Source organism: Equus asinus, chromosome 12 (genome assembly GCF_041296235.1).
Source record: "Equus asinus isolate D_3611 breed Donkey chromosome 12, EquAss-T2T_v2, whole genome shotgun sequence".
NCBI classification, from domain to species: domain Eukaryota; kingdom Metazoa; phylum Chordata; class Mammalia; order Perissodactyla; family Equidae; genus Equus; species Equus asinus.
The window spans coordinates 65,906,143-65,933,028 of NC_091801.1; the positions used below are offsets into that span (position 1 = coordinate 65,906,143).

The window sequence follows — 26,886 nt, forward strand, 5'->3', positions numbered from 1 at the left end:
GGGTGCATAGATACTTACAAGTGTTTTATCTTCTTGCTGAATTGTTCTCCTTGTCATTATGTAGTGCCCTTGTCTCTTCTTACAGTTTTTGTTTTAAAGTCTATTTTGTCTGATGTAAGTATTGCTATCCTTGCTCTCTTTTCTTTGCCATTTTCATGGAATATCTCTTTCCATCCTTTCACTTTCAGTTTGTGAGTGTCTTTAAGTCTGAAATGTGTCTCTTGGATGCAACAGATATATGGGCCTTGTTTTTTTATCCAATTGGCCACCCTATGCCTTTTGATTAGAGCATTTAGTCCATTGACATTTAATGTAGCTATTGATAAAAATGTATTTATTGCCGTTTTGTTACTGTTTTTCTCTGGGTGTTTTAGTAGTTCTTCCCTGCTGCTCCTGAAGGGGGCTTTTTTTCTCTCCAGAAGGAATTTCTGCCTCTTCTGCCTTAGTCAGGACTGTCCATTGCTGTGGGGGTTCTTTTTATCTAGTTTTCAGTTTTCTATCCAGGGTAATTTTTCCAAAAATAGTTGTAACCTGGTTGTGTTTGTGGGAGGAGATGAGTTCAGAGTCTGCCTACGCCACCGTCTTAACGAGATCTCCCCAGCATGAGCTTTTGGGGGACTGCTGTGGGAGTGTGCAAATCCAGTCACTTGCCCAAATTGGGACAAATTCTAAGGTAGTCATTTATGCTCTAGGGTGGTGCTGTCCAATAGAACTTTCTCTGAGGATGCAAGTGTTCTAGATCTGTGCGGTCCAAAATGGTAGCCACTGGCTACAACTGCTGAGTACCTGAAATGTGGCTAGTGCAAGTGAGGAAATGAATTTTTAAAATCCTGAATGAATGAATGCACATACGCATGCATGAAAAAGCAGGCTCCATGAGTCAGAATGCTCAGAAACTGTGAGGGGAAAGCACTGTTCTAGGGTTTTATTTTTACGTTGCCTGAGAGTTACCTAGAAACTCTACCTTATTTAAACTTTTGTTCCTGGAAATCATTCCAAGAGGCATAAGTCCAATTTCTCTTCTTAGTAACTGAAATGTGATGTGGTCTAATCTTTCTTTGGTTTCAGTTGTAGGAATGTCTCAGAATCTGAACATCAGTGCCCATGGATGAGGACTCTGCAGGAAGTGATGGAGATGGGGCTGAATTTGAATGGATCCAAAGGCATAGCCTGAATCTTCAGAGGAACATTTTAGGATGTTTGGGTTCTGATTATTGAAGTTTTATTGTAAACATCAATAGTACTTTAATAGCTATCCTGCCAAAGGTTTGAGACATAGAGACTCCAAATTAAATTTTAGTTTATTTATTTTTTAAAGTAACCTAGGCCTGGTTTCTAGCCTCTTAAGCCTGAAGGCTTCTTCTATTCACTTCAGGGGCCAATAATTGCCATCTTCAGGTCACCATTGCTGTTCTCCATAATCCACCAAAGTGGAGGAGGGATTTTTTTTTTTGAGGAAGATTAGCCCTGAGCTAACATCTGCCACCAATCCTCCTCTTTTTTTGCTTAGGAAGATTGGCCCCAAAGCTAACATCTGTGCCCATCTTCCTTTACTTTGTATGCGGGATGCCTGCCACAGCATGGCTTAATAAGTGGTGTGTATATCTGCACCCAGGATCCAAACTGGCAAACCCTGGCCACTGAAGCAGAGAGTGTGAACTTAACCACTGTGCCACCCGGCCGGCCTTGCTAAGTGGAGGAGGGATTTTAGTGAGTTTCCATTCTACTCACTGTTACCATTTTAATTTTGTATTGCCTCTTGCACTGCTACTAGGTCTTATTCTCTCTCTTTTTTTTTTGGTGAGGAAGATTGGCCCTGAGCTAACATCTGTTGCCACTCTTCCTCTTTTTGCTTGAGGAAGATTTTTGCTGAGCTAAGATCTGTACCAATCTTCCTGGATTTTGAACATAGAATGCTGCTACAGCATGGCTTAATGAGTGGTGTTTAGGTCTGTGCCCAGGATTCAAACCGGCAAACCCTGGGCCACTGAAGTGGGGTGTGCAAACTTAACCACTATGCTACCGGGTGGCCCCTAGGTCTCATTCTTTTCCCTACACCTGAGCCTTGACTATAAGCTGGTTGGCACCTCAGTCCCTCCAGAATGGAGAACCCATCTTGTTTCTGTCTATCTTTTACTCAGAACAGAAGCCCCAGACCTCGGTCCACTATGCTCTGTCTGTTGAACCAAACTCCTTCCAGAGTTTGTCCCACATTGTTCACTAACTCATTCAACGGACCTTTAAGGACCCAATATTGCCAGGCACTATGCCAGGGAGGCCACAAATATGACACTAGCATGCCTAGCTTCTGGGTAAAGAAACAGAGACACAGAAATAATGAAAACTGTGCCCACTATCATAAAGCACACACAGAAAGAGCTGGCAACAGAAGCCAGGTCTGGGAGTTGTCAGCTCCTTGAAGGCAAATTTCAGGTTTGATTCCCTTTTGTGCTCAGGATACAGCTTTACAAAGAAGGGGGTAAGCATATGACACAGTAAGATAATATTTCACATGAACAATAAAGGTGCACCAAAGGTCCTAAGAAACAGACAGACCCTGGTAGCCCCACGTCCACAGGAAGCATCACACAACCGAGGAAGACCTGGTTATGGGGTCTTTTGTGCTGAGCGAGCTTTAAAAAGCACAGTGGGACATTCCCACATGACATTCTTTGTGCCACCAAGTGAAGACCCTTGCTTGAGGATTCTACCTGAACTTCAAGATTGTAAACACATGTGTATAGTTCATCTCAAAGGAAGGGGATGGAGACCGGGGAAGAAGACCAGGCTGGGACTGTCTCATGGATGTCACTTTCCTTCATGAGAAATAAGCAGTTTATTCTTTGTCTCTGTGTTGCCCCATGTTTGGCCATAAATGATAATTAATCTCTCTGGCTAAAAATGTGTGGCTATACTCTTGAGGAGCTCTCAACCACTATTCTAACAGAAAGTAGTAACAGAATGTGTTAAAATAATTGTAATTGATTACAATAATTTCAAACTGCAAACACATCCTACCCAAATACAAGGCCGTGGCTACCTGGTGGCAAGAAGTGGGTAGGAGTGAACTGGGCTGAACCAGGCTTCCTTCCTCCGCGGCATGCTGTCATAGATTAAAAGGTCCTTCTCAGTCAGGACAACCAGAGCTGGCTTCCACTGTTTCTCGCTCTCCCCGGGCACCTGAAACAGAAAGCAGAGGACTGTCAAACAACAGCCTGAGAAGACCGTGACTGGAAAGGAGAAGCTGCTTCCCCTGCAATCGGCAGACCCAACAACAGGAGGGTCTCTTGGTTCAGGTTGCAAAGTCAAAATGGAAACAAACCAATCATAGTCACATGATTCCTGATCCTTGAAAATACGTTTTCTCAAGGGCTCTGGTATGTACAGTGAGCATAGCCAAGAAGCAGCCCAGCTGCCAAACATCTGTCACTGTTTCTCATCTGCCAGTCAGCACTGAGATCTTTATTTCATAGTGGGATGCAGATGCTTGGGGGAATAAGCACTCCCGGCTGGTTCCCTCGTGGAGCGTCTTTGTTTCTATTATGAAATGGTAAGGTTTTAAAGCTTTTGAATAAATACCCAAAGGCTCTGAGAACGTATTATGGAGGCAAATGTCTGTCTGGACAGATACGAGACACATCACAGCCTCTTCCGCCAGTCTTTCTCTCTTCGATTATTTCTGTGATTCAGGTACCATCCTGGAATTCTCTTGTTTTATTGAATGTCTAGTTCCAACATTCATGGCAGATAATTCTTTAACTCAAGGGCTGAGATTACCTGGCAGGGATACAAGAGGATTTAAACATGAGTTGGATGATTGGACCAGATGACCTTTAAGGTCTGTTCCAATCCTGAGCATCTATGTAGCTCAGATCTTATCTCATGAGCTACCCCCCTCTACCCAGGACTGATCCTCCCAAATGCTCTAAATGGTCTTCCATCTATGAAGATGCCCTCTTTCCAATCCAGACTCTGGGCCCTAGGATGAGTCTTTATGCTCAGTTTGGAGCATAAAACTCAATGCTCTAGCCTCGTTCTTCAAAGCACGGATCGTGTTCCAGTAGCGTCACACTACCTGGGAGCTTGCTAGAGATGCAAAGTCTCAGGACCATCCTGGACCTATTGAATCAGAATCTGCATTTTAACGAGATCTTCAGGTGATACATATGCTCATTAAAGATTAAGAAGCACTGTTCTAGACGAAGTTAAGATTGCCTTTGACATTGGTAATTCATTCAATGAAGATTCAACCCTCTCATAATGAGCGACTCTCCAAAATCTATTCAGAATTAAAGTAAACTAGACAGTAGCTAAATAAACGATACAGCTAATTTCTTTTCTTTCTATTCTTATCATTACCTTTTCTGAAGTGCCACAGTGAAATCTGCATTGAAGTTAGAAGCAAGTATGTGTGGCTTTAGGAATAAGTGATCAGAGTAGAGAAGATGTACAGGATGGTATAAGGGTGGTGTTTTGTAGGTTACATAGTTTTAGAGACTGCCTGAGTCGGAGTCTCTCCTCCATTATTTATTGCCTGTGTGAATTTGGGCAACTTATTATTCTCTGTGCTTCCACGTCCTCCCTGATAAGGACAACATCGTATCCAACAGCGGTTAAGAGTGCTGACTCTGGAGACAGAATGCCTGAGCTCAATCCCAGTTCCACAATTTACTAGCTGTGGGATCCTGGGCAAGTCAGCTAACCTCTTTATATCCCAGTTTTTGTATCTGTAAAATAGGGAAATAACAATACCTATATCAGATAATTTTTGTAAAGATTAATTGAGTTAAAATGCTCAGCATGGGGCACCATAAACATCATTTAGAGCTTGTTAAGTAGCACATACCTCATAATGCTACAGTGGAGATTAAACGGGACAGGGCATATAACATGCTTAACATGGTACCCAGCAGATGGTAAGGCCCTCAGTGAAACTTAAGGTGGGAAAATTGTGGCAGACTCACCAATTTTTAAACTTGTCAAAAAAGGTATTCTTTGGAAATGGCAACAATACGACTAGGGGATGATTTTCCCTGGGAAAAATTATAATGCAAGCCAAGAATATATTTGATGCTGACAATTTCAATACATTCTCCTTCCATCCTCTCCAAAGTTTTAACAGGAAGAATTCATTGTATAATGATCAGCTCTATTTTTTAACACCCCACTTCCAATGATTACAAATAAAAACTCCCTTTCTAGAAGGAAGAAATTCCCTGTGAAGCCATTTATACTAGAATGTAAATGACTGCCTGCAAATGACTGCATATTTCTTCCTCTATGCATTTTATGTACATAAAAAAATCTAGCTTTAGCCTATCACTTTTTCCAATAGAACAAGAGTCTCTTCAAGAGATCAAAATGGATTGTTAGAGAAGGCAATGTACCAGACCCTAGAAGGTGAATAAGCTATGGTCTCAAGGCATAAAGTGTTGGGGGGGGGGGGGCTTGGAATAAATTGTTTTCGGTCTGTACATTAAACCTAGTAAATTACTTTTCCAGCTCATTAACTAGGCCTGGAGAAGCTACAAAATGATCCTCCCAAAGTGCCTATCTTACTTACCTAGTCGGATCTGCTCCATTAACTTTGACTGGAACCAGTCATTTAAATGTGAACACAACTAAGCATCATTCTTCAAAAACAATATTAAGTGTGCAAAAGAAACCTCAACAGTAAATACCAACAGTAAAATGAAAACTTTTCTCTGGTGGAATCATACTCCACCCCCGACATGTCAAGTGGTACAGATAGGTATGAAGAATTCCAAAGCCCCGACACATTTTGTGGTTTATTAAAGACCCCTGTGTGGATATGCTAACTCTGCTGTGAGAATACTCAGAGTGGGCACTTCCACCATTCCTGTGTGCAGAGCTTGCTTTTAACACTATATGAATGCTTGAAGGTAGAAGTCTGCTTAGGAGGACAACCAACTTTCCAAGGAGAAAAATTTCATGTTGAAAAATAGTGTTTTTTTTTTTTTTTCCTGACTAAGATTTGCCCTTAGTTAGCATCCATTGCCAATCTTCCTCTTTTTGTATGTGAGCCACCACCAGAGCATGGCCACTGACAGACGAGTGGTGTAGGTCTGCACTCAGGAACTGAACCCAGGCTGCCGAAGTGGAGCACACCGAACTTAACCACTAGGCCACCAGGGCTGGCGCAAGAGCAGATTTTTCAAACCATACTTTGTGTTCTGTAGCTTCACGTCACAAAGGCTTTCAAGAACACCTTTCTTCAGGCTCACGTACTGGTGCTGCTGTTCGAGTGACAACTTCCATTACAAATCCAAATCTCCCAGCCCCCAAAGATTCTCCAATGTTAATGCAACAGCTCTGAGGTCGTATCCACATTTTATTAGAACGTGACGCCTGAAACAGATGACTCAGGATTCGGTCTCAATCCCAGCTTCCCGCCACGGGGCACTGGAGCAGGCAGTTTCTCAAGAACTGATCCTGTTTCTAACGAAGAAGGCGAAGGGAGGAAAACGGGAAAACAGACCTTCAATTCTAAAATTATTCTAAAGCACAACTGTGGCGAGCTGAAGACTGTCCCCATAGTCGCTTCCGCAGAGCATGAGAGAAAAGGCTTACAAAATGGCAAGAAGAATTTCAGAGAGAGTGGAAAGAAGTCACTGGTAACAATTGAGGGAGGTAGCTATAAATGTATGAAATCAATACGCTGTACACTTTCAACTTATGCAGCGCCATACGTCAATTATATCTCAATTTAGAAAAAAGGATTGAGGTAAATGGAGTAATTGAATCCTTGATTTGAGACAGGTTTTGTAAGTCATGTAGTTTCGTGGCTTTCAGACTTTTAAAATTCATAGGACCCTCTGATCAGATTAAATCACAAGTCATAGCACACAATGTAAAACAATTGAAAGAGGGTTTGCATGAGGTTACAGGCTGGTTGGGATCCCAGACTTTCTGTCTTTTCCTACCACCACCCACACCTGAGTGGGGTTCCTAGAAACCATTGCATTACAGTTTGAAAACTGCTGACCTCAGTGCCTCTAAGAGACCCAGAATCTGCAGATTCCTTTCAAAGAGACAGTTTTACCAAAACTTTTCAGTGCCTTTTTTTTAAAGTATTTTCCAAAGAAGATAATGATACTGTTGCCTCTTAGGCAGAGTTGCAAGGATTAAAGGAATTAATACACATGAGAGTTTAGGAATGTGTCTTGCATACGGGAAGCAAGCAAACCTTAAAAATACTAGCTATTCTTACTACTGTATTAAGGTAAGAGTAAGTGAATATCAAATTAAAGATCTGAGTGAACTTGGGCATGAATCACATGCCTTTATGGGTCTAATGTCCTCATCTGTCAAAGGATGGGGTGAAACTAAATTATTGCTAACAGCCTTTCCAACTTCAAAATCGGATCATCTTTTCATTTTAAAACTCACTGCTACTAGGCTGGAGCTGCTTCAGTGACTAGGACTCTTGCTTTAAATCTCCCTGTTTGTTCAGTGGACTCTGTTCACAGAGCATAAAACAACCTGTGGGTCTCTTTTTCTCCCCTCATGCCAACTCACTCTTCGCAACATACTTATTTTTCTCCTTGTACTTGAGCACAAAAGCCAGCCCTGGTGGTCTAGTGGTTAAGATTTGGGGCTCCTCACCAACTCGCCTGGGTTTGTTTCTCTCTCAGGGAGCGACACCATCCATCTGTCAGTTGTCATACTGTGTGGTGGCTGCGTGTTGCTGCAAGTTATGCCATTGGTATGTCAAATACCAGCAGGGTCACCCATGGTGGACAGGTTTCAGTGGAGCTTCCAAACCAAGACAGACCAGGAAGAAGGACCTGGCCACCCACTTCTGAAAAAATTGACCATGAAAATCCTATGAATAGCAGTGGGACATGGTCTGACATCCTGCCAGAAGGGGAGAGCTTGGCGCAAAAAGACCTAGGCAGGGTTCCACTCTGCTGTCCACAGGGCTGCTAGGCATCAGAATTGACTAGACGGCACTAATAGAAAAAAACCTGAGCAGAGGGCAGCTGGAAGAGCTCATAGTCTTCAGAGCCAAACAGCAATGTCTTCAAAATCTGGCTGCTTCTTCAAAATCTTGCCACTTGAGGGATGTGAACAGATTACTTAACTGCTACTAGCACTTGTTCACTGATGTGTGACATGCTGATAATGGCCTCCTATGCATATTTTATGAGAATTAAATGAGAGACTGTATAAAAAGCACTTCCCATATGGCAGATGCTGGAAATGTTAAACTACCCCCATCCCCCGCCTCAAGTACACTCTGCCAGCTATGCAGCTGAAGAAGAAAGGTCTAGATGTAAGGGGAGCGACTGAGTGCAGAGGGAAAAGTTCCCAAGGATGAAGGTCAATCACAACTTTTGTTTCGGAGATTGTGGTTATCTCAATAACTTTTTAATTTAAGTCTTTTCACTTCAGGTTGCTAGGTATTTAGAAAAAAGAACAAGATACCAGGGTAATACTAATTGGCAGTTATCAAATTCCACATGCTTTACAAACATATAATTAATCCCTCCACCAGCTCTCGGAGAGGCAGATAAAGATCACCCCCACTTTACTGAGAGAAGAAGAAGCAGGAGTTTAAATGAGGTCACAGGGAACACCAGGATGTGCTAAGCGAGTCCCGCTCAACCCGCAACTCTCTTCTAGCTGGCCCCGAAACACTCAAGAGGCAGCGATGGGGAGCCAGACAGGACATCTACACCTGGATGCAAAGGAGAATAGAAAGAAAGAGAAGGCCAAGGAGAGAGGGAAAGAAGGCTGGAAAAAGCAGGTGCAGAACAGGGCTGTGTGGGAGCCTCAGCTCCACAGGACTAATTTCTCTCCTCTCACACAATTCCCACATTGTTTGGCATCTGGATCACAGGTTGAATTGAAGAGTGGCGTAAAGGGGGGAGCAGATTGAGTGATCCATGCTGTTGGATGGATGTCAAGAGGATGTAAAACGTTCGAGAAAGAGTGAAAAACATGGAATGAAAAATACGGTCTGACTGTGGGACACTTCAAGAGGGTACCATTTTTAGATGCCGACTCTCCCAATAACCAGCAGCAGCAGTCCCCACTTTCAAGGCCACTCCCTCCTACCAAATTCTGAACCTGGCTCTTGACCTCTGTAAGCCATATGTAATAAAGCCCCAGTTCCGGGTTTATAATGGGAACGCTCATCAGAGTCAGCACACGAGTTAGGAGGGTGAGACTTTGGGGCTTGGGTTGTAGATAAAGCCCCTCAGGTGTCGGCAGGACCAGGCTCCCAGTAAAGGCTCTAGGGGAGCATCCTTCCTTGCCTCTTCCTAGCTTCTGGTAGCTACCAGCCTTCCTTGGTTCCACGGCTTGAACCTGTATCACTCCAGTCTCTGCTTCAGTTGTCACACGGACTTCTTTCTGTGTGTCTTCATACGGCCTTGTAAGCGCACCCGTCATTGGATTTAGAGCCCCTTCTATTCTAATATGAACTCAACTAATTACATTTGCCAAAACCCTATTGCCAAATCAGGTCACATTCTGAGGTCCCAAATTTTGAATTTTGGGGGATAGGATGGAGACAAGAAATTAATTGTAAGAAAATGGCCAGAAACCACTACATTTTCAGTCCATTTTCCAGTTTTCTTTTTTCCTTTTGAACCCTTGCAGACATGGAGGAGATTTTTTGAAAGATATCTTATTTACTGAGTATGCAGAAGGTCAAGTGCTAATATACTCTAACAGAGGCCTTTGATGGCTGTATTAAAAGTAAGTCCTTGGTCCCTGAATTGCATAATGAAGCCAACCTCAGGGCCGATCACGCATACCCAAGGAGATAAGTGTACAGCCAGGGTTTTAAATCTCTCCTCATATGGCCTCGTGGAAAGAGGAGGCAGAAGGCACGTGAAGGCCTAGCCCGCGTTGCCGCACGGAGCATTTTGACCTCATGAAACTGGCCTTTCGATTGTTTTGCCTCATTTGCTTACTGCTAATGAGACAGTTCTTCAAAATGACGACATTCTAACACACATTCCAGGGAGTGATTCCAAGGTCTCTTCTTGCTTTAAAAAGATTCTTGGGTTCTGCTTGGATCACTCCGCATCTCTGTTTTGCTGTGAGTTCAGGCTAAACATAAACAAGTTGGACTAAGAAATTGGAAGAACCAGATCCATCCACCTGAGCCTGTGCCTTGTTAAGTTTGGAATGGCTTTCCACTTTATGTCCTTCTCTGCCTTTTGAAAAGCAGAATGACAGCCTTGTTGGAGCCCCCTCTATGCCCTACGACAGGAGGGAGCAGGGCCATCCCACCCTCCTTTCTGCCCTTTTGCCCACCTCAATCTAGTTAACTCCCTCTCCAAGGAAAGAGATGCTATTACTCGACTTGTTGAGACCTAGGAACTGTCACTGGGCATCTTTTAGTAGCAGGCATTGTGTCCCTACCCAGTCACTCCGAATTCCTACACCTACATGGTGAGAGCACACGTTAGACTGATCCCAGGTTAGACTGGCCATTTTGGTCCACATCATGGGCTCGTTTCCATACCCAAGCATCCTAGCTTCAAGAGTGGCCACAGGAGGCGAGATGCACCACTTCGGCCATGTTCTATATAATTCGACATTTATCAGAGTTTGGCATGAGGGTTTATTGGGCACTTGCTCAGCTATTAATAAACGTGCCTTTTTTCTTGTTTCCCATTAGTATATCATTCCCTCTAGCTCTCTGTTGGGGACCCCAGAAAGGAGAAGGGGTGAGTAGTAACATTACCCAAATGCTACCATGAACCCCCCACCACTCAGCATTCTGGGACAAATCCTGGCCATGAACTTAGACCTCAAACTGGATTCTGCTGTGTGTCCCCCTTGCCATGCCCACTTTGAATAATTCTGCCTTCTTTCTTCTCTGCCTACACTAGTTTTTACTACTGGACAACTTAGTCTCTCCTTCCTTCCAGAGAAGCCCTGGCTCCATGACCATTAACTGTTTTGACCTCCCTCACCCAACTTTCAGGATCTACACCTGCCCACGCTATCGGTCCCTTATCATTAGTGATCCTCGACTCCTACAAGGCTCTTTCACCAACCATTCTGTTTAGAGTCAAAAGATTTATTTGTCGCCTCCCTTGGTGCCTTGGCTCAACTAGGAACATCCTGGGTTTCCCCCCAGGACATGGCCACTTCCTTTGGACCACTTCAAAACACCAGCTGTTTGAAATGGAGACCTGCTGTTTGTATGAAAATGAATTCTTAGCGGGCTTCACAGAGAGTGTTTATTCTTTTAAACCTGTAAACATTCCCTTTCATCTTGTTTACTTGTTTGCTCAGCTCAACCTTCTCAGAGAAAAATCCAAAGGAAAATTTCAACTCCATGCCTTGCCTAAATTATACAATATCAGAATTGAGTAAGGTCAGGATTGTTTGGGATTTACTATATGTTTGGATCTCTTAAAAATAGTAGTAGGTTAGAAGGGGCAGTTGGGAGAGAAGAGTTTAGAAAGAACATGATATATTAGATTCTGAGTCACTTAAATCTGATAGCTTAAAAATATACGTGACAGAAAAGAATTCACTTTATCAAGGGAGGATAAGGCTGGGGGCGTAAACCTGTAATGAGAGCCTTCCCTGGGATAATTGTTAGGGGTTATATTGTATCTCTTCCTCCCCCAAATTCATATGTGGAAGTCTCAACTCCTAGTACCTCAGAATGTTGTGACCATATTGGAATTATGGTCATTGCAGATGTAATTAGTTAAGATGAGGCCATACTGGAATATGGTGGACTCGAATCCAATATGACAGGTATGATCACAAAAGGGGAAAGTTGGACACAGACATACGCACAAGGAGAAGGCCATGTGCACATGAAGGCAGAGATCGGGGCAATGCATCTACAAGTCATGGAACACCTAAGATTGTCAGCAAGCTGCCAGAAGCTAGGAGAGAAGCTTGGAGCAGATTCTCCCTCACAGCCTTCAGAAGGCACCAACCATGCCAATGCCCGAACCTTGGGCTTCTGGCCTCCAGAACTGTGAGGCAATACATTTCTATTGTTTAAGGGAAAGGCTGAAGGGGAGACAGCTGGGAACTCAGCTGCAATGTCTCCCGCCAGCTCAAGTGCATGGGCCCAGCTCTGTGCAACTGTGCAGCAGGCTATGTCTTCCCTGTGGTCCTTCCTTTTTGCCCCTTTTTCCCACCACCTAGCCTATGGAGTTTCACTCAGGCCAGACATCTGTTTAGTCCAGATTTTAGTTCAAATTCCCCCTCCGAATAACCAAAGCTCTTTATTCCCCAAGTCTCACATCTGATTAAAGTAATTCCAGACTAAGGTGTAAATGATTCATAACCCTTAACGAGTTGTCCCGCTAAGGGATATTTCTATTTATAACGAATAGCTGGGACAAAATTAGTCACTTATGTTTACTCTTCATTGCACAGTTGAAGGGTGAGTAAATGAAACACAGTTTGTTCTCTAAAGGAGGTGAAGCATTCCATTATACTATAAATTTAATTTGCATGTTTTTATTTTAGCAAACCCTGTTCTTTGCTGGTGGTGTTCATCCCAGTAAATATGTTTTCAAATTCTAAGATAGTGAAATCCAGCTTAACGTGCTGTGCAGTTTTAAATCAATCATATATCAAATGCTTAGCAATGTATAGCAAATGAATACAGGAGATTATGAAATAGCATTTGGATTTTTGTAACTACCAAACTTTTCTAGATATTTGAAACAATAAGAAGTTGGACCCTCCAGCTTGTGGCTTAGAAAACACTGGATACAAAACACATGCTTTCAGCAACTTTATAATTGCTATACTAACCACAGAATCTTCTTGACAAGGAGTCACAAATTCAGAGATTACAGAAGACCAGATATAAGAAAAAACAACCCACATTCCATGAATTGGGTAGCTTCTTTTAAGGACTAGTCTGCCATTACCAGGAAGGATTGTGGGCACAGCATTGCCAAATCTTCCAGTGAAAATGCACCCGCAAGTAAGACATGGCCCACAGACTGCCAGTTTGCAATTAAATAGTAAGCATTTACCTGTTGAGAAATACACAACACACATAAACACAATCACTGCAAACGCATTCACAGATCTAACATACAGGGTTTCAACGTGTCCCTCACGTTCCTCAAAACTGTGCTGAAATGCAAGTGTGACCTGAATTAACTGAAGGCTGAGGTATGACAGTGGGTATTAGCTATTTAGGGACAGGCTATAAGCAGCCTCCAGCCTCAAAACTCGTGTGTGTGTGTATATGTGTGTGTATACGTGTGTGTTTCACTCGCAGTGGCCTAGCTGGTGGCTCTCCTAAAGGAACCCCACTTTTGTCTCTATGTGAAAAGTGGATACCAAAAATGTGGACTTCTAGTGCAGGTGATACAAGTAAAGGGACGGAGAAAGATGTTAGTTAGTGATCTTTCTTGGAAAACTGAAGTTTATTGGAGAAAATTTTTATACAGTGGCTTCAAGATTTAGAGACTTTCAAAGCGCTTGAAGCATACTCTCACAAATGACAAAGGTCTCCATACTGATCCTCTGCCCCTAATATGCTACCCATTCTTACCCCCTTAATTATTCCTTCTAACTTTTCAAAAATAAGCCTCTGGAAATTCTCATCTTGTGTGGGATGCTTGTCCTTCATGTACTCGCAATTCCATATTTTATCTAGGAATGCATGGTACCTACATAATACCTGGGATGTAGGGGGTGTTCAATAGATTCTGGCTGAAATGTGAACAAATGTAGTCATACGTAGGTGTTGTCGGCCCCCAGTAAGCACGGTGAACTGCATCTGACCAACGCTGTTTAAAGAGCTCAGAGGCCTGCGATCTACATCCTCTCCCATGGACATTCTTCACCCACTCATGGCTCCCATTCCCCGTTCCCTTCACTAGGTGTGAGCTGTCCATTCTCAGCTTCTAGAAATGGATGAAAGGCTGCTTCTAATCTGTGACACTCACAGATAATTAAATTAGACTCCTCTCAGTCTGGTGGGGAAAGCTATTTTATACTTTCATTAACTCCAAAGGGCCATTTCAATTACAGTCCCTGTTTGGTAAATAAGTTATCTCTGACTTACAGCCTTCACTTCTCTAACATCCAGCAAACATGCCCTTTAAAGGGATGCTCATAGGCAGCAGAAATTCTAATTTTGTAAAAAAGTTATCTTTTGAAAGGCAGTTGACATTATCACTAAATCCGAAGGGAGCAAGTTCTTAAAAAATAAAAAAGTCTCTGCATCAGTATCCTCTGTTTTGTTTTCACGGGGTATGTCTGTGGGTTTCCTTGTCGATTTCCTCATTTTCTTCATCCTTCAAAGGAGAAAGTCAACTGTTCTTTGAAGGAAGAGACTTTGAAAATACAGGGAGTGTTGGCCTCAATACATCAGCATTTTCTAGAGTCATGTCCTGGTCTAACAGCTATTCAATAACGTCAGACACCATAACACTATTTACTATATGAAAGAAATATCAACATATTTGCTTTCACTTGGAGTTATAAAAGTTTTATAACTAAACAAAAGCAAAAAAGAATTCATTTTAGAGATATCTCAGAATTTGTGCATCCAAGGACCAAATTCCAAAGTCTATTTATCCTACTTTTGTTTACATGCCTTCATACAACCTACCCCAACTGGGAAGATTCTTTTTTTTTTCTTTTTCCTCTGACCTCCTGGTAGCAAGGAGGCAATCTAGTATTAAGAACATAAATCTTGCTGTCGGACTGTTCTAGTCTGCAGGTCAGCTCAGCTACTTACAGTGTGATCTTGAACGAACTACTTATCTTCTCCACACTTTGGTTTCCTCATCTGTAAAATGGATAATAAAAGTCCCTCTCCCATATAACTATTAGCAGGATGGAATTGGATACTGTGTACAAATGGCTTATAGCACAGTGCGTGGCAAAGGGTAAGTTTCAAAAATCAGTATTTCTCCATATTTGGTCTGCAGATCACCTGCTTCAGAATCAGCTGGGCAGCTAGTTGCGAATTCAGATGTCTACCCCCTCTAGGATCCAATTATTCAAAAGTGCTGGGGATGGCACCAGGAATCTGCACTTATAGCGAGGGCCCTGGGTAAGTCTTGTGCGTGCTGTTGTTTGAGAATATCTGCAGTAAGTGTCAATTACCATCACCATGATTAGAATCCACACAGCACTCCTTTCCACCAGCCATCTCCACAGACTGGTCCCCTCGGATTCTCTGCCTCAGGATCACTGGGGTACTCATGAAAAATACAGATTCCTGAAGCCCAAATCCACTGAATCCTGATATCTAGGATTGAGACTACACATTTCTACTTTGGCAACTTCTTCCAGAGACTCTGACGCACAGCCTGCTTTGGGATTCCCCAGCCCACATGACTCATTCTGACACTGGATCATAGCCCTTGATTTTTTAACCCTTTAGTCAGACACTATGATAAATGTTTGTTGAAATGAACTGACCTCAATAAAGGTGTGTCTGCCCAAGTAAACCTCTAAGCTCTGATAGGTTCTGCTGAGGGATTTCCTCCTCCTCATCTCTTCCTGATGTTAGATCCCCGAACATTTGATTCCTGAACAGTAGTTTTTCCAAATTCTAGTCATTGATGTACCATTTTCATGATTTTTCTTGTATCCAGTTGTACTATTATAGGAATGACGGCCAACCCAATATCTATTCTCTCCTTCTTTTTACTGAAAGAGCTCCAAAATTATTAGGAGTGACAACATGCCCAGTTAAAAAATTCTACTTCTTGGGGCCGGCCCTATGGCCTAGTGGTATGTTCCATATGCTCTGCTTCAGCAGCCCAGGTTGAGTTTCCAGGTGTGGACCTACAGTACATGTTGGTGGCCATGCTGTGGCAGCAACCCACATACAAAATAGAGGAAGACTGGCACAGATGTTAGCTCAGGGCCAATCTTCCTCAAGCAAAAAGAGGAGGACTGGCACAGATGTTAGCTCAGGGCCAATCTTCCTCAAGCAAAAAATAAATAAATAAATTCTATTTTCTAGATCCAACTTACCTTTCATTGCACCCTGCTCCAACAATTCCAACACAGATGGTCTTCTGCTTCCACACCATTAAGCTCCTTTAAATACCCAAGTTCATATGCACTTAGTTGGGTCATATGTACAGGCACCTCCTACACTGAAAAGAGGTCTCGTTCACGTCTGCTGGGCTCTATGTGGTCATTAAACAAGAAATAATAAAGAGGTTCTTTCTAAATAGAAAAGTGTGAAAATATAGGGTGACCTGTGTTTTTCCTCCTTTCTTTAACCTTATGTTTTCTCCCTCATATTTGCCTTATGCAATGAACAATATATTTGTGGCCAACATGCTCCTTTCTGGAGTAAAAGAATCACGAGGAAACTTCCAAGGGCATTTGAACATTCCATGAATGCTCAGTGGAATTAAACGAGACGTAGGAAGACATTGTTTCAAATGTAGTACACGTCTGAATAGAAATCTTTCTGAATATGGACATTTCTTGGATGATCTTGGACCTATGAGGGCTTTTAATAACAGGTTTCATATAAAATTACCCTCATACTAGGTAAATATGAGATCTAGAATGTCAGATTTATAAAACCGATAGTATAGTACACTATTAAGAATGTAAAAAGAACACTGCTTTCTGAAAAAAAAATTCTGTGATTTTTTTCCGTTCTGCTTTCAGAACTCATTCATTTATTCAATAAATATTTATTTAGTACAAATTGTGTTCCAGGCCATATGCTCACTGCCACTTAATGGTGGTAGAAGGCAGACAAGTCAGGAAAGAGAGAGAAAATAAGCATCAAATATAAAAAAGTAAACTTGGTAAGTTGTATAAAGGGACACAATAGGTTAATATGGTTTAAATATGCTACAAAATACAATAAAAATTGTCATTTAGGAATAGTTCAATTGCTGCCCAATGACAGTTCAATGTTCTAACTCTGTGGAGGATTTTTGTGTGTGTGGAGAATTTTCTAAATCTAAATTTTGGTTTCTACAGTATTAATTTTCCCATTAGTGTCGCTTGCAAAAGTACTAAGCATTTCCTTAATGTTTCGAAAATAGTGACAAAAATTTGTCAAAGGACTATGTTTACTTTGATTTGCTAATCTACAGTCTTCGGGAATATTTATTCAGAGAGTCTGGAGTCTACAGAATATTTAAAAACTTGGAGTGTACAAAATAATATGTTAATTATCTTAATGGATGAATGGTCATCCGTTCAGTCATTCAATCGCATAGGAAATTCTTACCAAACTCCTACCACAGGCCAAGAATTGTGTCAGGCTTCAGGGACTAAAAAATGAGCAAGATTTTACCTTACATCTGAGGGGTTAATAATCTCAACAACATAAGCAGTAGAAGACAGCAAGTGCTAGGACAGGGACTGTCCGTGAGTTCCAAAGAGGAAGACCTTGATAACTTCTTGGTAAAGAGAAGAGATCTCATTTGTCCTTGAGTGACAACTGGGACTCTCCCAGTCACAGAAGAGGACGACGATACAAGTAAAGCAGCAGCACAGGGCAAAGCTTGAGAAGAAAAATAATTCATCCAGGAAATGGCCATCAGTTCTGTGGGACCCGTATACTGGTTGAAGAAGGAAAGGACAGCAAGAGAAATAAACAGGATACATAGCAGCCATCTTGGGAACATTCTTTAATCACCACACTGAGGTACATGGAAACACTAAAGGGTTTTTTAAGAAAAGTGACTTATCTTCCTGAAACCTACATACTACCTTGATCCAGGCTCTCTCTCCCTTTACGCCAGGCAGTCGTACTGTAGGTTGGTCCTCAGAAGAGTTCTGATGAGAATTGTCCCCTCTACGCCCAGAGCACAAAGATGAGACCAACAGCTAGACACAAGAACATATGTATCCCCTTCAACCCTGCACAGCAGAACTGTGGCTCATTAGAACTGTTTTTGCATCTTTATTATCTCAGATACTTTAAACTCTGTTGCCTTGTTGTACTGCACATGTGTCTGGGAACCACCCTAAATTTTTTCATAACAAGGCCGTGAATTCATGCATATTACAGAGTTGGATCCCATGACATCATCTGAGCCCTTGATTTTTCTGGCCATTTGGGATGAGTGAAGAAGAAAACTGGCAGAGGAAAGGTGGAGAAGGCATCAGGCTGTCCACATAACTGCCTTTGATACTGGAAGAGACCCTGGCCATGTGGCAAGAATCAGATCCACAAGGCGTTCACTTCTTTCTCCTCCCATCTCTCACACCCCACTCTCTCTCTGCTTTGCCTTTCTCAATTTGCAACTAGAATCTCTTACCACCTCTTTACAAGGCAGGGCTCATGGTGCTGTTAGCCACCCTATCAGCCACTCGCTTCCTTTTCAAGTCACGCTTCCCATGCTTAACCAGTGTTTCCCACTGAGGCAACACCTTGGACTTATGTGCACATTTTGAACTTGCAGCTCATTCCCTTTTGCTTTTTGTGGCATCATAAATAAAGATTATTTTCATAGACTGACCCTACCACTCACCCTCAAAACAAACTCTCATGCCCAATCAACGTCATTCCTACTGGAATGAGCTGCACATGTTTATTTAACTACTCCCTTTTAGTTCCACTTCATTCTATGTAACATCCAAATTTTAAAGAAAGAGCATTTCAGTATCGCAATATAGAGAGCTTTCTTCTTTTTAAGAACTTATCTTGGGTTTTAATTTAAACACATGGTAAACCATCTCCAGAGCAGTATCTGAATATGTATTTATGCAACTGAGTCTATGGTTTCTTATAACTTCTGTGTATTTACGTTGCTGCAATAATAATACCCACATTTTTTGAGTATTTACCAAGTGCAGGCATTACTTTATATTCATTACCTTATCTAATCTTTAAAACAATCTTATGAGGTATGTGATTATTATCTTCATCGTCCAGTTAAGCAAGCTATTGCTCAGAGATCTTAAGCCTCGCGCCCAGTTTATAAAGCTACACGCTCTTGTTTATTACACCACTATCCTTGATTGCTTATTACTGATGGATACACAAAGTGGGCTGGATCCCCAACACCTAACACAGCGCCTCGCATACAGTAGATGCTCAAGACATGTTTGGTGTATGAAAGACCAAGTATTAATATACTGTAACAGGAAAATCTCTCCCTGGGAAGAGGACCACAGTTACAGAATGGTCTCCCTCTGTGTTTTCTCTCCATCAGAAGCAGAGGACCAGAATGCTCATATTTCTGTTGGATAATTGGACAAGGCCAAACCATTAGAATCAGGGCTGGCTTCCTAGGCAAGCAGCCCATGCTCAGAAGGGCCTCACACTTCATTTAATACTTTCCATGGCTGTCTTGGAATTCTGAACAATTTTTGAGCTAGGGGTCCCACGTTTTTATTTTGTATTAGGTCCCACAAATTACATGGCCAGTCCTGGCCAGAATGTAAGCTCCATGAAGACAGGCACTATCTATTTTGTTCACTGCTCATCCTCAGCACCTAGGGCAGTGGTGCAGAGCTGGTGCTTTGGGTGTGTTTGTGTATACGTGTGTGTGTGTGTGATTGGATGAAAGACAAGACTGAAGTAGAAACCAACGAGTTATTCAAGAGACTCCAAATTCTTGGTGGGATTATCAAATTGGATTGAAGGCTGGAGAGTCTAGTGTGCTCAGGACACCAGACAGGAGCCCGTGGCTATTATCAAGACCACTAGACAGCAAGGAATTGGTCCCCAAAGGGAGTGACCTAAGTTGTAGATACCTGCTGACTTTGCAGACAAGATAGGATTCTAGCTAGTGGTTGAAACTGCCATCACCACTATGTGCACATGTGTGCTCACACTGCTTATTTATCCCAGCGTGAGTGTCCTCACCAGACAGTGACCCACTCATTTGTCTGTTCGCCCTCTGTTCCATTTCTTGCCCATCTCCAGTGTGATGGGTAGTTTTATGTGTCAACACAGCTAGGCTATGGTGCCCATTTACTCAATTAAACACTAATCAAGGTGTTGCTGTGAAAGCCTCTGTACATGTTGTTAACATCTATAATGAGTTGACTATATTATATTCCACTGTGCTCTGAGTCACCCTTGATGATCAGTGCATCTCACCCCATGCTCTTTCTTCCCCTCCATCTGGACCTGCACTTACTCCCCCACACACCCAAAGCCACAAAGTGTACCCTGAGGGCTCCAGCTGTGCCCTGCTTCCCTTTCTGGGAAACCCCATACTTCACCCACCTGGAGCAGGCCCCAGTCCACAGGCGTTCCCTATGACGTTAAAAAAAAAAGATTATCCCTGATAATCTGGGTGGGCCTCATCTGATCAGTTGAAAGGGCTTATCAGCAAAACTGAGGTTTCCCTGAGGAAAAAGAAATTCACTAGTGGAATGCAGCTTCAGCTCCTGCCTAAGTTTCCAGCCTGTCTTTCTCGATGGTTTACCCTGAGGATTTCAGATTTGCTAGCCCCCACAATCACATAAGCCACTTCCTTGAACTAAATCTCTCTCTCTCTGGTTTCAGGAATATAGGTAAACTCCTGTTCTCCTTGACGCTCCATCCAAAGTCATCTGGAAAGCAGTATCTACCTTGAACATAACACAAATCCATTTACTACACATCACTAAGGGTCCAATCAAGAAAACAGAGCCTTCCCTGGGGTTCAGAGAGGAATGAATATATGGAGCTAGTTACAAAGCCTTGGGAACAGCTGAAAAGCCAAAGTGGGAATGAGGACTCAACCCTGAGGGTAGCAATGGCTTCAAGCTTTTCCCACTGAACAGCTGAAAGGGCCAAGGGAGGAGGTGATGTTAGCACAGCTCAGCAGTGGGGCCACCTAACAGGAACCAGAACAGTGGTGGGAGCCACAAGTGGGAGCTTGGCGAACAGAAGAAGGGACTGTGAAGTAGGAGCTGGAACCAGATGAGGCACATCCACTCCAGGAGATGGTCCTTCCAAGCAGAAACGGGGAAGAAATACCTTGGTCTTTCCCTGTTCCTGTCCTCCAATCTCCTACCAGCGCCCCCTCCTGGCTTAATTTAAGTAGATAACTGTATCTTCACAGGATAGCTGAGAATCAAATGAGGTAACACGTGAAAAGTGAGAAGCATAGTAAAAGCATTAGATGCAGTACTAATAAGAATACGTGTTGTAAAGTGTACACTGTATTAGTAATTTTTCCTGGAATCCCTACTCTCTTTGCTCACCTTCCAGAGCTCATCAAATATGAAATGACACCCACTGTCATATCAGCACATCCTTAACCATGTCGGATCCTTGCTACCCCTGTGTTAATGAGAAGTTTCAGCCTAACACAGTGACACGACCTTTGATTCTCTGGAATGGGTCGTCCGTGAAGCATTATACTCCCCCCATAAAAGCATCTGCAGAAGTGAGTAATACACAAAGCATCCACCAGAACCAGTTTGAAACTCAGCACCATGGATTCTCAGACACTTCTCTCCTGGGTTTCCCCTGGTCCTTGGACCATCAGTAAGTTCTGCAAATGAGCCATTCCAAACCTGTCAAGAATGTACTTTTTGTTTTTCCATCTTTTGCTCCCAAAAACTTACTTCTTCCTACAGCATCTTTTTATGTGCTTTTCATTTACCAAACTCTGTTTGATTCAGTCCACTTCATCTCTGCCACTTGACCCTGAGAGAATTGGTGACCTTTTTCATTATAGTTACTTTTTTCCCTCTGTCCATCTTAAGACCTGAGGATCAAAGGCGTACATGCTATTCTAGATAGATTTGCCAGAGCTGCATAACAACTCCAGGACCTCCTCACTCTCTGCCAGGAAGGAATGTCTAAGAATAACTCTGGCCTTATCCCATAGCGTGGGGAGTATAAGGTTTTGGATAGAAAACACATTAACCATGACAACGTGATGAGTTGTACTGCAGCTGGTATCAACAGCTGACTTGTTTTATGAGTCTGTAAATGCATTTATTCTGGCCTCTTCTTTTGCCTCATATGAACCTCGCCTCCAACAAATTTGGAGGTCCTTCCCAGCCTCATCCCCTGAGTGTCCTACAAAGTCCTCTTGGCACCCTTTTCTCTCCCACCCCCATAAGAACTCAGTTCTTCTTCTGTCTGTCCTCATTTGGGCCAAGGGCTGTGACTTAGGTTAAAGGAAGTGATTTCCTTAATACGCAAGCATCTTGATCACAGTGGCTGCAAAGGTCTGGCCTCATTAAATTACATTTTAAAAGAGATCATTCAGTTGTTGAAGATGATGACGATTATGAAACAAGTAAAAAAAAACCATAGACCACTTAGGTTTAATTTTACTACTTTCTCATAAAGAGAATAGTAGGAGGCAGTCTCTTCCTACTGCTTCTCTTATGATAGTCACCAATTATCTACAGTTGACCCCATTCATAAGAAAACCTAAGTTATCTATGAACACAGATTTTTTTAAAAATGTGAAATAAAGAGGCTGAAAGCTTTGCAGGAAAGCTACTCAGACAAAAAATATAAGTTAACAGGCCTATGTCAAACTAAGAAGCTGAGTAATTTTTAAAAAATCCATTCACACCATTAGAACTGGCCATCCCAACTAAATCAGGTAGTATGTCTTCATTCATGTGACAAGTATGTTTTGGGCACATGCTACGTGGCAAGCACTCTTCTAGGAGCTGGGCATGTCGCAGAACCAGACAGCATTCCCCAGAAGGAACTTATAGGCTGGAAGAGGGGACAGATGTTATATAAATCATCAAACAAACAATAAATATACCATTATAAACTGTGGTAACTGCTGCCGCTCATCTTAAGGTTTTTATATGAGACTTGGGATCTTCTGAGTCAAGCCCACCTCCTCCTACTCTGGAGGCTTTGCTATTCTTAATTCTGAAATTCCCTTCGCATTAAATGCTATTCAAGGCAAATGTTAACATGGTCAGTGAATTTGATGCACACACCTGGAATAACAGGTGCATGGATGTTGCTGGTTTTCTGTAAATATTTCTGCAAACAGCAGATTCCTTTGCAGAGGATCCTTCACCCACACCCTGTTCCCATGGCTTTTTTTGGGCAAATGTTTATACAGCTGTTAAAAAAAAAAGGTGGGGGAGGAAAAACAACATTTGGGACTCAAAAAAAAAAAAAAAAAAACCACCCCAAACAGATACTCCTCTCTTGCTTTGATTTTCCATCTTCCCAGACTTTTAAAAAATCTACTCCAGAGAGTTTTGATTCACAGGGTGGACAAATAAGAGAAATGTGAGGTCAGTAAAGTTTAATTGTGGAGCCGGGGTGATATTCAAAATATTTAACAATCAGCACAGCCACCCGCTGAAGCGGGAGGCATCAGGAAGCAAGCCCTTGATCTTAAGCAGTGTGCCCCAGCTGAAGAGCAGGCCTGGGAGCTAGCCTCACCCTCTCACACCACATTTCTTTTAACTTCCATTATGTTCCAGCACCCTTAGGTCTCATGGCTGACTCCATTATTTCAAGGTCTTCCATCTAATCAAATATTTATTGAGCACATCCTGTGTCACTGAACCCCAGGAAGTGGAAAGTGAAGAAGGTACAAGTAGTCCTTGTTGTCATGGAGCTTAGAGTTTACAGTGGTAACAGACAAAAAAACAAGGAAATACACAAATGATTACAAATTGTGATAATAAAGGTGCTGAGGTAAGGGAGCAGGGAGGAGGAATGACTTACTTTAAATAAACTCATTCTTATAAGGCTTATTAGGGCTTAAAGTGTTAGTCTTGTAAGAGGTATTTGCCTCCTAAGAAGGGACAAACCATTAAGCCAAAGAAATGAATTGTTAATGATGAGATTTCAGCCATAAAATGGCACAATAAGAAAATTATTTGGGGAGATGGCACATTGGACAGAGGTTTTTCCTAATCTCATAAATCACCTCATCTAGGAAGCCATCTGGGGAGGCTATTTTTAAAGCTGGCCCAGATTCACAAACACAAAAAAGTCCTTGTTTGGAAGAGGGCAAATACAGAACTCTTCAAGGGGTTCCTTCTTAAGACAGGATCAGGCAGGGAGTGAGGAAGGACATTCACTGTTTATTTTCCCCAATTCTGTATTATTTGAGTTTTTAATGAGGCTTTACTACTTCTGTCCCTTATGAAGTGTGTGTGGGGGTTTCTCTACTAAAAAGCTCGTGTCTTAATGTATACATCTCAAATGATTTCGATACTTCTGAATTATTGCAAACTTTGAATTTGAGGCTTGTGGTAATTTGTTACAACAGCTATAAGAAAGTAGTACAACATCTGGGGTGGGGCATTAATCTGATTCCCACAGGTCCTGTGATAGATTTTTATAGGCCTGTGTGATTTTCACACACCTGTTTCACAGCCAGGGTTCTTGCTCAATTGACATTTCTACAGACTGGCAGTTTTCGGGAGTACCAGTGAAAAAATGAGTATCCTTCTCAACAGAACCACAAAGAAGGATCCTAATTAATGAGTTTGCCAACTGATCATCACTTTGACTGGTAAGCTCTTAATGAGGACATAAGTTATCAGCTAAGAATACAAGGCAAGAGTTTGGGGGCACCACCATCAGAAGAGGCAGCACCTGCTAATTTGCTGATCTCTGCAGTCTGGAAATGGTCCACTTTTGCTGAGCCATGCAGGCAACAGCAGGACACAGCCCCCTGTTAGGGAGGAATGTGTGCTCCTGGCCCATCCTGCAGCCCCAAAGGCTTAAAAGCTGCAGAAGCCTAAAGTCCTGAAAAGGTTGTGGTTCTACTTATTTACATATAATTCAAACTAAAAGCAAGACTTAACCATGAAACAGGTCTATATGTTGTACAGAAGGTAAGAGAGTTTCCTGGTAGATTTTCCAGCAGCAAAATTCCTCACGAATTCTTCAGAGCTAAACCTTTGTCTTCTTTGGAGGGGTGCTACTTTGCTGGTGCTTATAACTGCCCACCGGGTAAACCATGTGCTCACCTGTCCGAAGCCATCCAGCTTTCACTGCACACCTTTCTACTCCTATCAGCCTCTCCTCCTGGGTAGTACCCAACTAGGTACAGTGGATACAGCAGGGTAGGCAAACAAGGCCCACCCCCAGGAGCTGAGCATCCAGTGAGCGAGATGAGTATAAAAAACAGTAAGCAAATAAATAATTCAAACTGTGACAGGTACTGTATTAGTTTCCTATGTCTGCTGTAACAAATTACCACAAACTTGGTGGCTTCAAACAACAGAAGCTCATTCTCCTACGCTTCTGGAGGTTGGAAGTCTGAAACTAGTGACCGGAGGCTGAAGTGAAGGCATCCACAGATCCCCGCTCACTCCACAGGCTCTAGAGGAGAATCATTTTAACTTTGACTTTCTAGCATCTAGAGCTGCATTCTTTGCATTCCTTGGCTCAGGGGCGCCTCCATCCATCTTCTTTCTCAGACTGTTTCCCTCTGCTTCCACTGCGTGGTTTTTTCTCTTCTTTGTGAAGCTTCCCTCTGCCTCCCTCTTAAAAAGATACTTGTGATTACAGGTAGGGCTGACCTGGCTAATCCAGAATCACCTCATCATCACGTGATCCTTAACTTAATCATAAAGTCAAAGACCCTTTTTCCATATAAGATAACATTCACAGGTTCCCGGGCTTAGGACCTGGATATCTTTGGAGGCCACTATTGAGGCTGTCACAGGGTCTCTGTAGATAACAAACAAGGTGGGAAGAAAGGATGCTGCCTCTAAAGAAGGTGGCCAGGGAAGGTGACTGCCAGGAGGGAACTTTAAGTCAAGACTTAAAGAAGGAGAACAAGCCTTGGTCCTTGACTCTTCATCAATGCCCATTCTGAAATATAAATGCACGTTAAAAATTAACCAAATTCTATGTAAATAATTTGTAATAATAGTGAGCTGTATAATTGCGTGATTTCTGTCTCATTGGAATCTAGCTATTATCTCTTGAAATAGTAAGGTGGACAAAATGACACTATGTACACATGCAGATTTTTTTGTATGTTTCTAAAGCTAATTGCTGGTTGATGCTTTTGCTAAAAACTCTGATTTTATACTTATTTATGCCTCATTTCAAAATAGGTTTGAAAAATTAAATACTGTTTTGACAATGATAAAAGCCTAGAGAAGAATATAGGTCACTGGTCAATTCACTAAACATTCAGACCGGCCATTCAACTGTCAGGAAAACCTACTTCTATTCATTTGTTGCCAATTGTTGGATATTAGCCAGTTGAAGCCTGAAATCTATAATCTGAAGAAGAGTTAAGGGTTTGTGGTTATTTTGCAAATGTCAAAGATGTGTTTTACTTGTAAAGAACAGAAGATTGGTGAAAACTGTTGTTGTTTATAATAGATCCTTCTCTTTAAATAATAAATGCTTTTTGTCTTAGCAAAAGTAATAGCTATTGAAAAAGATCTCTGTGGTGCTGCTAATGTTCTCTTCCTTGATCTGGATGCAAGTTACATGGGCATCTCAGTTTATTAAAATTCATCAAGCTGTGCTAACAACATATGCACATTTATGCATGTATTATACTGATTAAAGTTAAAAAAGAGCAATTTACTTATTGCCAGAAAAATCAGAAAATGCAGCAAACCAACAAGAAGTACATAAAAAGCACCATTAAGTATCTCCTTAAAATTTTAGCTGGAATGTTTCAATTCACCTATTATTTATCCATCTGTTTATCTGTCTGGATGCCGTAGATTACAGATGGCCACAATTCCATCAGGAGGTGGAGTGTGTTTCCCTTTTCTAGTCTGGCCCTATGACTAGTTTTGACTAATAGGATAAAGCAGGAGTGATGCTGTGTAGCTTCTGAGATTGGGTTTTAAGAGGTCTGCAACTTTTACTTGTTTATGCCTGGAACACTTGGAATCCCGGAGGTCTGAGATCCAGCCACCAGGCTTTGAGAAGTCCAAGCCATACAGAGAAGAGAAGACACAGAGAACCAAGGTGTTCCAGTCGACAATACGAGCTGAGCTCCCAGCTGACAACGAGTACAAATCACCAGCCATAAGTGTGCG

The 26,886-nt window shown here is 42.2% G+C and overlaps 1 protein-coding gene across 1 annotated transcript in view; it reads right to left on the reverse strand.

The window, feature by feature from the left end:
• Positions 1–26,886, reverse strand: part of SNTB1 (syntrophin beta 1) — a 226,486-nt gene that overhangs the window by 31,484 nt on the left and 168,116 nt on the right. Inside the window, exon 5 of the mRNA XM_044743794.2 lies at positions 3,041–3,180. Within this exon, the coding sequence (XP_044599729.1) occupies positions 3,041–3,180 (140 nt within the window). The remainder of the gene's footprint in view (positions 1–3,040; positions 3,181–26,886) is intronic.